Below are 10863 nucleotides of genomic sequence, written 5' to 3'. Positions count from 1 at the left end.
AACTCCTGCAGAAGCGGCTTTAGATTCTCAGGCTGTGCTTTAACCCGCTGCGCCACCTGGGAGAGCCAAGCCTCAGTATTTTTAAGTAATTGCCAGCCACTGCTGCACAAGTTCCATTCCCCACCAGGGAGCTAATCCACTTGTCGCAGACCCCTCCTGTCTTGCTGCTCCCTCAGCAGTGTATTTAATTCGTCAGGTTTTTGTTGTTGTTGTTGTTGTTTTTAACGATTTCTTTATTTATGCATACAGAACCGAGTACAGACCAGAGGTACAGGGACCGTGCGAAGATTCACCAGAAACAGACTGGGGAGCAGAACAAGCAGACTGATGAAGTATACTGCTGAGGGGAGCAGTGGGCCGGTCAGAGAGGTCTGCCATGTTATGTGGCTCACCACCCTGGCCAGGGATGGAATTCATGCTGAAGCAGCTGTGTCTAGCTTCATAGTGTTGTGCTTTACCCTACTGCACCACTGGAGGAAGGCCCCAATCCTCTGCTCTTCCCCCACTTTGTCTTTAGTGAATTCTCTCACCGGCCCCTCCTCTCCTTTTGCCAGCGTCCCAGCTCTTGTATGCTTAAATAAGTAAAACGAAACATTAAAAAAAATTACAAATCCAAAAAAAAAAAATCCTGTATATCCTTTTATTTAAGGTTCTTCAAATAGCTTCCAAATGTCTGCGGAGTAAATTCGCAACTATTTTAACTGAGGTAAGCTTCGTAACCCTAAGAGCTTCTACTACCCATGCCACCCTCTTCCAGGATCTTCCTAGCTCTGTCTGTCTTAGAAGACTGGTTCCAAACACAAGAAAGGCTACTTCTCCCTACCCAAGACTTTTTTGACTTTTTTTTTTCCTTCTGGGGCCTCTCCCTTCCATTTTCTCACTGGAGTGTCATTTTCTCATTTTCTCGCGTGCATCCACATCTATTATTCCAAAGACTAACTCTTGTCCCTGTATGGTCAGACTCCAGGTGAGAAGTTTGGATAGGTCTGGCTTTAGCAAGATTCCAAACTCCCTGCACTCCTCCTGGCACACAGTAGGTGCCTAATGGTGATTAAATTTATGTTAATAAATGAGTCAACGCAGGTAGCGGCTGAGTCAGGAGATTGTCACCAACAGAGAGCAAAGGGCTCCTAAAGGTCCTTCGGGATACTGAGGTTCAGGTCCGCCATCCCTACTATCGCAGGATGCAGTCTACTTGAAGCCACTCAGGGTTGGGGTACCGCTTCCGGCAAGCAGCAAAACCTCGCCCGAATTTTGGACCGCAGTAACCCGACCATTCCCATTAGCGGCGCTAAAAGCCAAAGTCACCGAGCTCACAGCAAGGCATGACGGGACTTGCAGTTTCCTTGAGCACCTACGCGCCTGCGCACTGGAGAGGCGCGCCCGCCACTCACCAGGATTCTGGGTCCTTGTGAAGGCCGGTCCAGGCGACAGCGTTCCAGCCGAATACGCCTCTCTTATCTACAACGAATGAGCCGGATGGGCGTAAGAATCAATTTTGCGTAGACCGTCATGGTGCCCTTTAAAACAGCCGGAATAAGCACGCCCCTGCTCCGGAAGTGAGCGGCTTCTGACGCGGTGCATTGTGGGGGGCGTAGTCCTCCTTCCCAGGCGGTCCTTGGCGGCGTCCCCCGGGCCGACTCCCGAGCGCAAGCGGGCGGCCGGGCAGTGGTGCGGCGCGGGCTGGTGGGAAGCGTATTCTGGGCACGGGGCGCCGGATCAGGCCGGCAGTGCTGGGCAGCAGTAGTGGGAGGCCGCCTAAGGCCTCGCGCGGCGCCGCCCGTCGAGGGGCGGGCGGCGGCTGACCGACCGGGCCGTCGAAGGGCTCAGGAGGCCGGTGGGCCGGGCCGGGCCGCGCGGCGCAGCCATGCCTGGCTTTACATGCTGCGTGCCGGGCTGCTACAACAACTCGCATCGGGACAAGGCACTGCACTTCTACACGTTTCCCAAGGACGCTGAGCTGCGGCGCCTCTGGCTCAAGAACGTGTCCCGTGCTGGCGTCAGTGGGTGCTTCTCCACTTTCCAGCCCACCACGGGTCACCGTCTCTGCAGCGTCCACTTCCAAGGCGGCCGCAAGACCTACACGGTGCGTGTCCCCACCATCTTCCCACTGCGCGGCGTCAACGAGCGCAAAGTGGCACGGAGACCCGCGGGGGCCGCAGCCGCCCGCCGCAGGCAACAGCAGCAACAACAACAGCAGCAACAACAGTCTTCGCCCGCAGCTTCCACTGCCCAGACTGCTCAGCTGCAGCCGAACCTGGTGTCAGCCTCTGCAGCTGTGCTCCTCACCCTTCAGGCCGCAGTAGACAGCAGCCAGGCACCGGGATCCGTGCCTCCAGCACCCACCACTCCCACTGGAGAAGACGTGAAGCCCATCGATCTGACGGTGCAAGTGGAGTTCGCGGCTGCAGAGGGCGCAGCCGCTGCCGCCGCATCGGAATTGGAAGCTGCTACCGCTGGGCTGGAGGCTGCCGAGTGCCCTATGGGCCCCCAGCTGGTGGTAGTGGGGGAAGAGGGCTTCCCTGATACTGGCTCCGACCACTCATACTCCTTGTCGTCAGGCACCACGGAGGAGGAGCTCCTGCGGAAGCTGAACGAGCAGCGGGACATCCTGGCGCTGATGGAGGTGAAGATGAAGGAGATGAAGGGCAGCATCCGCCACCTTCGTCTCACTGAGGCCAAGCTACGCGAAGAACTCCGCGAGAAGGATCGGCTTCTGGCCATGGCTGTTATTCGCAAGAAGCACGGAATGTGAATGGGTCCTCCCTGCGGCTTGCGGGACTCCATCTGCCCTGTCCGCCTAGGGGGAACTCTGGCCTCTGTGGCTCCCCTGTACTGCTGGGGCACTGGTTGACAGTACTGAAGCTTAGGGCAGCTGGATTCTTTTGCTGGTGACCTGCACCCTCTTGTTTCTTCTTGAAGCAAAGGTCTAGGACCTCGGACTCTGCACTGGGGACACCAGCAATTATGACTTTGTCTACCCCCTTCCCACCTTCATCTCCAGTTTATGTTGCAGATTCTGGTAAAGCAGAGGCTTCAGATCCTCTGAACTTGAAATTTCCCCTCTGTGGGATGCCCAAAGACTATGGGCTTGGGAGGATAACACCTTGCAATTGACCAGCAATCAGAAACAAACTCTTGTGTGTGTAGTGATAAGAGATCCAAGTAACATCAGTTCTTTTCCTGCTTTTTTCCTTTTTTCCTAGGTGCAGCCTGTGATTCTGAGGGGACTGACAGGTCTGTGAATTTGCCACCTAGGACCTCCCTTCCAAGGAGGCCATCTAATAAGGGATATAGGTGACATGCTGATGAAGATCCAGCTTGCCAGAGACTTAGGTTTATCCTGTTATGTTTGCTACTGGTTACAAATTCTATTTTCTGTACAACTAGTCAGACTAAAGTTTTCACTGTGTTTGTTTGACAAAACGAATTAAACAGAAAGTAAGGTTTTTATTTGGGTTTCGCCATTTTATTTTTATAAAGATTTGGCTAAGTGTTCCTGCGTATGGAGAAATAGGATTTGGCTTCAGGTCTCAAGGATCAGGTAGACCCTGCTTCAGTGCCCAGATTTGTCTAGAAAAGGACCATAAACATGTCAGCTCTGGCCTCTTAAAGTCCTCACAGGCGAGATCAACTCAGAGTTTGGAAACTGCGCTGATGGTCTGTTTTATCCATAGGCTATCTCCTGTGTCCTTTCAATGGGGAAAGAAGCATCTGAGAACTAGACTAAATTGTGACAGCCCTTTTCTCTCAGAGTTTTTAATTCCTTCATGAATTTTCAGCTGGGGTTGAAATTTGCTAATTATATAGCCCTTAGTTCCAGTTTGGTGTTGGGCACACATGAGCAAGTACTTACGTAAATCAGTAAAGACCACAGCTAGAGTGAGCCATGGCTCCTGCAGTTACAAAGACTCTTCTCACAGATACTTTTGGCACTTTTAGTGACAAGCAGCTGAGTCCATAGAGAGCTTTAAGGAATAGATGTTGGAATCTGTGAACTCTTTACCTCATTTCTTTTTTTTTAAGATTTATTTATTTATGCATATTAAGAACTGGAGTGCAAGGGGTGAGAGTATCCACCAGAGAAAGAGTGGGGAGCACAACGGACAGATTGAAACACTGCTGAAGGAATCAGGTCTGCTCTGCCATGTGGGTCCTCTCTCTGGCCAGGGATTGAACCGGTGCTGCAGTAGCTGCAGATAGCTTTATAGTACTGTGCTTTAACTCCTTGCACCACCAGAGAGGGCCCTTAACTCATTTCTTGACTGCATTGTCTTTTATTTTGAATATTTTAGGGATGAGGTGACATTATTTTTATTTATAGCTCCCAGAAATCTAACTCAAAGCTAATGGAGAGAGGCAAATACCTTTAAAGCTGGCTCTGTGACTAGGGTCACAATGCAAAAGGATACTTCTTAGACTTACAGGTCATATCTGCCTCCTCTATTATTTAAGGAATAATATTGGGGACTTGCCCTGTGGCAGCATGCTGGAATGGCTCTGAAACTTTCCCCTAGTCTCTGCTTCCCTCCTGATCTTTTGACACTGAGAAACATTCTGGAAGGGTAAAGTGGGGGATAAGTTGTGCAGTTACCTTATTGGGGATGGGACTGGATCAGTGCCTCTCTAGGGTTAGGTCTGGCCAGTGTGTGAAAGCTAAGCAATGCCCTTCCAGATCAGCTGGAACTGAAGGAAGCCCTTTGCTGGCAGCTGTTGTGTCTGTCTTTTCTACTATCTTTTTCTAAGACTGAGGGGTTTCCTAACCAGGCCTTATTCTATAGTTTATCCTTGGACTAATATTTGTTGAAGGAGCTTAAAACTGTTTTTGTTTTGGCTCACTTGAACCTCTCAGCAACACTCAGGGCAGTGAGGAGCAGGCCTTGGCCAGGGTTCACTTAATATCTGGAGGTTATATTTGCACAGTCTACCTGTGTTTTAGCTTTTTGGAGGGAGGAAGACAGCAAAGGTAAGGGAGGTCCTTGATGCCTGCATAATGAGAAGCATCTAGTCAGGCAAAGTAAGACAGACCTGGCATTTAAAAAATGCTTGGCCTGGTCTTATAATCCAGATCCAGTGGGTCTTTAGGGTTGGTGGTTGGTGAAAAAGCAAAAAATCCTATGGAAGCGCACAAGTACTGAGAGATCTCTGGCCAGGAGGGAAGACAAGAAGTTACCACAAGAAGCCTTTTAGCTGTTTTATTTATATGGAGGTTCCCCAGAGTAAGTGTATTTGACCTAGAGATAGGGTTGGCTGCAAATGTTTGCGTTGCCAAGAAAATGGGCACTGAAGGGAAAGGGCAGTGGATGATGGAAGGCAGATTATTGACAATCTGGTCACTTAAATCACAAAAAGTTTCAGTAATTTCTTGTTAATAAAAAAGAAACTCTTAACTTCCCTGCCTGCTGCAAAAACAAAAACAAAAAAACAGAATAACAAAAACCCAAATTGTAACAATGCTTTGGGGACCCCTACAATCCAGGTATGGCAGTAATGTCATTTCTATTTGCACACTACTTGAGCATTGTGTCTCTGGCCCAGGGAAAAGCCTCACCTGCTCCGAACTTGCTTTGGGCCCGACAGGTACCCGGCAGGGGCGCACGAATGTTAGAACGGCAGAATCCATGGGTACCGCTCTGCGGCCTCAGCACAAGGTTCGGAATAGTCAAAAGGGCAGCCAGAAATCACAATGGGAGGGGGTTTCGTGAGCTGAAAGAGCCCCAGGGGCCCAAAAAGGGGCCGCTGGGCCTTTGGGGCAAGATCCGTCTCCCAAGAAGGAGCGGTCAGTTCGGGTCGGCCGCGCGTCCTGGGCGGGGCAGGACGAGTGCAGAACTAGCGGCAACTGAGACCTGACCCTCGCCTGGCGCCAACCTCGGGTGTTCCAGAGGCTTCCGCTAGACCACAATTCTCAGGGGCTCGTCCCCGGCAGCCTCCCCGGCTTAGTTCGCCTCACCTCCCGCGCAGCGGGCTGTGTCTGGGCCTTGGCGCGTAGCACGCTGGGAGCTGTAGTTTTCTCCTAGCTTCCTAGGCCAAAGAGGAGTGAGGCGAGACTACATTTCCCAGAGTGCAACGGGGTGGCGAGGGAAGGCAGGGGGGAAGGGACAGTCGGGCGCAGACCGCGCTGGGTTGCCGCCGCTGCTGCCGCCATCGTGCCAGCCCCTCGGGTGAGTGTCGGGGCTAGTGCGCCGGGGAGGGGACTGGACCGCAGGAGCCGCGCTCCGGGCCGCCTGGAGCCTCCGCTATGGGCCCCTGGGCAGCCCCTCCCCTCCCCCCCCTCCGCGGCCAGAAGCCGCGCGGGGCCGGGGCCATGTGTCGCGCGCGGCTCCGCCTCCCGCCGGTCCTCTGAGGCGGCGGCCGGGGGAAACGCTGAGAGAGACTGCTGGGCGCTGTCGGGGCTCTGCCGTGCCCAAGGCGGGTGCACCGGTCTAAGCCGCGGCCGGGCTTTTTTCTCTGATCGGGACCACCCGGATGGTGCTCTCCGGGCTCCGCCCCGTCTGGCCTAACCCGGTCTGCCCGAGTTCCACAAGCTCTGCGGGCAGACTAGCGAGCCCACCCCAGCTTACGTTCGTTCTGCCGCCCGCCTGCGAAGGATCCGGGGATGGGCAAGCGCCACCCGGACCTCTCCGGAGTCTGCATTGGGTAAGGCCGGCCGCCTTCCGCAGCCCAGGCTTCGGATCCTCGCCTGATTCTGGAGCATAGCCCGCCTAAGCTGTAGGTGAATGCTCCCTTGCTTCTCTGCCCGCTGGGAGTGTTTGAAATCTAACCCCCACTCTGTGGAACCCATGCATAGATTCTCTCTTCGTGGAGTACTGGGACAGGGAATCCGGAGGGATTTCCACGTGGGATTTTACCTCTCGCCAGACTTGAAGGATTTGGGCCAGAGGCGCTGAGGAATAGTAGGAATAGTGGCCCAGAACCCGCCCTTCTCTAGCAAGACCTGCCCCACCTTTGGTTGGGTTGGCAGCCCGGACCGTTTTCGCGGGAGAAGGAAGGGACCGGCCCAAGGAGTTGAGGTTGGATGTGTGAACCTCCAACACATTACCAGCCTATTGAGACATAGCCTAATTCTCCCGTCCGCTCCTCCCAGAGTCAAGGAACTACCCTGATGGACAGGATGACTGTTTAAGAATGTGGTGTTAGGTGAGATTTAACGAAGGGGAAATAAAGTGTCAAACAAGAGATAGGGCTGGAAGTGAGTCGGGTAACACACATTTGGGTTGTGGGGCACAGATTCGGATTCTGTAGGCCCAGACTCAGGCTTTCCTTGCTGTTCACTTCCCAGCAGCTGAACTAAGAATATGGAGCTGGTTGGGCCTTGGAGCCCTTAATGATGGCTCTGTGGGCTGCATTGAGTTCTGGGAGAAGGGGTGTCTGTGGTAGGAGAGGACCTTTCTGATAGGATCAGTAAAGGCTCTTACTGAGTAAGTGATGATAATAAATTAAGGAACCAATCCAGAGACCATGGGACTTGGGCTTCAAAGAGAGAACTTGCCAGGCCACAATTCCTCTCACCTAATGCATCTTCTTAGCCATAGTTTTTGAAACAGCTCAATCTCAGCAGACCAGACCCCAGCAGCAAGCAGGGTATCAGGCCTCTTAAGAGAGTTGAATTAGGCCCATGATACAGAAGGCTTCCACCCCTTGAGTCTTTTTATGTTGACTGTTTGCCCAGGTGATGTTTTTCTGATTATTGGCCTCTTGTCTTGGAAGTTTTCCTGCAGTTCAGTTGCTCTGTCATTTTCCCAGCTGAAGGACAGACAAAGACCTTTCTAGATCTCCCAGACCCAGAGATCTTGCCTCTGGACACAACCCTAGTCCCAGTCACCAGGCTCATGGAAGTCATGTTTCTTCAGTAGACTCAGGGTTTGTTGGTGGAGGTGGGCAGGAAAGGAGGACTATCCCCAGGGCACACATAGCATCTCTGTGATGGAGTCTCTTAATGCTGGAAGCAGTAGCTCTTCAGGGTCTTCTTGTCTAACTAGTTCTTTCTAGGATACAAGTTTCAGGTGAGTTAGATTTATGACTATGGATTTGTTTGCACCTTCCAAGGCACTGGGTGGTTTGACCACAAGAGTTTTCTTCAAGGTCAAAAATACACAGTAACGGGCCGTCCCTGGTGGCACAGCGGGTTAAAGCACAGCACTGAGAAGCTAAAGCCACTTCCGCATGAGTTCGATTCCCGCCTGCCCCGGAGGTGACCACATGGCCTGGCAGACCTCTCCTGACCCGCCCGCTGCTCCCCTCAGCAGTGTACTTCGTCTGTTCCCCGCTCTGTCTCGGTGAATCCTCTCACCCTCCACATCTCTGGCTTGTACCCCAATTCTGTATGCATAAATAAATAAATCTTTATATATATATATTTATATACAGTACCTTCTCAAAAGTAAGAGGAATTTATAGGTTTTCCCTTCTCATCACAGTCCACTTGGATGTCTTTAATTTATGTCTGGTATTGTTAGCCATTGCTAGGCATTCTGCTTCCCAGAAGTTCTTGACCTTTCTATAACTTGGCAGCACATCTGGGTCTCAAAGACAAGAGGAGAACCTGAGGTTCTCCTATTCGTGTAGGTTGCCTTGGGAAATAGAACCTGTTATAGAGGAGTTGAGCTGTGGCTGCACAGGAAAGGGGGCAGGGTTTGAAGATGCCTGGGTTCTCCACCACCTGAAAACTAGGTCTCTTAGTACATGAACCTCCCCCCACTTTGCTCTTTGAACCACATTACACTTTATTCTTCTGTTTTTACAGTGGTGGGTTGTAATCAAGTGAATAACTAAAAATTGAGACAATTCTTAATGGACCTGTAAGGTATCTTATATTCAAAAATTGTAGGATTCTCTTACTAAGGCGTTAATTAGTATCTTGGTTGAAATTATTTTTCCTCCTTTCTCGCCAGTGACCCCTTTTATTCAGCAAGCATTCTTTGATCACTTTCTATATGTCAGGCTGTGGGTGGAGGCTGGAGTTGGCAAAATGACTTCCACCTGTTCTTGGTGCTGGGGAAATCAGGTCACAGTAGTGTGGCCAGGGAGAGGGGGAAAACACTGGAATACTATTGCAGTTTTTTACTTGAGGGCTAAGTCCAGAGGAGCTCTAGGGACTCTTGACTGTACAGAAGAGGGACCAAGAACCCCTGAATGATTAGAGAACCGAAGAAGAAAGACTGTGAATAGACTTTGAGTCTACTCTTCTCCAGTGCTTGGCAAGAACCCCAAAGAAGGCGTACTTCTGGACAGTGAGCCTAAGAAGGCCTGGGATCCTTTGAGTAAGGCTGTCCACCCTTCCATATAATCATTGCTATTGGTTCTAGCTGCTCTTTTCTACGGGCTCTTTGTCTTCTGCAGGGGGTCCCTGCTGGGGGTCTGTTTCCTCAGTGTCTGGGAATCTCAGCACATTTGTGGCCTGACTTCCCTTTCCTCCCTTAGGTTTGTGGCACTTTGACTGAGCTGGTCATGATCACCTCTGCTAAGTACCCAGTAGTTGCTCCTAGAGTGGGACCTGTCAGGACATCTTCCTGGGTGGAACCAAGGAGCCATCCCCAGAGAGAGAAAGAGATAGTCCTTTTGGAGAGTGGGGAGAGAATCCATAAAGTTTTGCACAGGATGGGTGTTGAAACTTGGTCAGATTTCTGTGGATTTAGGTTGGACTAAAACCTCCTGATGGACTTTTTTTTTCTTTCTCCTCGTGGGCCATTTGAGACTATTTGTGTGCTTATGGTTGGATTTGAGTTGGTTACCCCTTTCTTAGCTTTGAGACTCTGTGACTCTCTGGCTTTGACCATATGTGGCAGGAATTCATGACTGTGATAACACTCTGCCCAGCACAATGACCACAGATCTGTATGGCACCTTCTCTCTTCTCACTCTCAGTCAGAATGTGTCCTGTTGGTAAGAGTCCTTTGTTCGGGTCTGGCTGTGACTGGGGTAGTTTATTATGACTTGGGGAGGGCAGGGGTGCAAGAAAGCCCAAAGGTGGCCCTGCTACCTGAGCCAGGGCTTCCCCTGCTAGCTGATGTATTGTTGGCTGAGATGTCTCACTGTCCTGAGCCTTACCCTTAATTTGTTGTCAGTACCTGCTGTGTACCAGCTCCTTAAGACCCTGACTGGAGTGGGGGGCTCCGTGTAGAGAAACTATGCACTTAACCCCAGCCTCCCCCATGAGAAGGGGTGTGTCTATTTTCCTCAGTACTGAGGGAATTCTGGAATGTCTCTTAAAGCCTCAACCATGCATTGGAGTCATTGGTGGTCACAAGAGCAGAATTGCTGCCCTCTGGAAGGGTATTCCTTCCTTGGAGGCACATTGGTCCCATTTGCAGAGGTGGGTTCAGGCTTAGGCAAATGCAGGTTATTAGTTGTCCCCATGGTGTAAGCTTGCTTTGACCTGCTGAATGTGCATTCGGGTGCTTACGTCCTCAGGGTCATGGAGCTTGCTGATCTCAGAGGAATTGAAAAGGCCCGAGCTCTGTTCTACACCTCATTTTGCCACCTATATGCATTTTGCTACTTGATATTGGTTCACAGCTCTCTCTCTCTTTTTTTTTTTTTTAAGATTTATTCATTTATGCACAGAACTAGGGTACAGGCTAGAGGTGCGGGATGGTGAGAGGATTCACCAGAGACAGAATGGGGCAGCGGGTAAGAAGGAAAAGTCTGCTGTGCCATGTGGGTTACTTCCCTGCCTGGGGATTGAACTTGTATTGAAGTGGCTGTGGTTAGCTAGCTTCATAGTGCTGCACTGTAACCCATTGTGCCACCAGGGAACGCCCTTATAGTCCAAGCCAGTTTTGTGGCAGATCTATCTATCTATCTATCTATCTATCTATCTATCTATCTATCTATCTATCTATCTATCTATCTATCTATCTATCT

At 51.1% G+C, this 10863-nt stretch overlaps 3 protein-coding genes across 4 annotated transcripts in view; 2 read left to right on the top strand and 1 right to left on the bottom strand.

The window, feature by feature from the left end:
- CENPT (centromere protein T) overlaps positions 1–1496 on the bottom strand; it is a 9273-nt gene extending 7777 nt beyond the window's left edge. Inside the window, exon 1 of the mRNA XM_012730776.1 lies at positions 1395–1496. The gene's annotated coding sequence lies outside the window, so the exon portion shown is untranslated. The remainder of the gene's footprint in view (positions 1–1394) is intronic.
- A 134-nt stretch (positions 1497–1630) lies between these two features.
- On the top strand, positions 1631–3451 carry THAP11 (THAP domain containing 11). Its single transcript, XM_004690462.2, has one exon. The coding sequence runs from the start codon at positions 1868–1870 to the stop codon at positions 2753–2755; it is 888 nt and encodes a 295-aa protein (XP_004690519.1). The 5' UTR covers positions 1631–1867; the 3' UTR covers positions 2756–3451.
- A 2622-nt stretch (positions 3452–6073) lies between these two features.
- NUTF2 (nuclear transport factor 2) overlaps positions 6074–10863 on the top strand; it is an 18568-nt gene continuing 13778 nt past the window's right edge. The window contains exon 1 of one of the 2 annotated variants that reach the window (XM_004690461.2): positions 6074–6161. The gene's annotated coding sequence lies outside the window, so the exon portion shown is untranslated. Of the gene's footprint in view, positions 6162–6348; positions 6637–10863 lie in introns of those variants that run through there. The other variant, XM_012730765.1, reaches the window with a different exon arrangement.

Source organism: Condylura cristata, unplaced genomic scaffold (genome assembly GCF_000260355.1).
Source record: "Condylura cristata isolate star-nosed mole 26May11 unplaced genomic scaffold, ConCri1.0 scaffold00028, whole genome shotgun sequence".
Lineage (NCBI taxonomy): Eukaryota > Metazoa > Chordata > Mammalia > Eulipotyphla > Talpidae > Condylura > Condylura cristata.
The sequence above is the reverse complement of the archived record's forward strand: the minus strand, read 5'-3'. Positions and strand labels throughout refer to the sequence as shown.

Coding starts and splice junctions, on each gene's coding strand:
- THAP11 (XM_004690462.2), top strand. CDS start 1,868: ATGCCTGGCTTTACATGCTGCGTGCCGGGCTGCTACAACAACTCGCAT.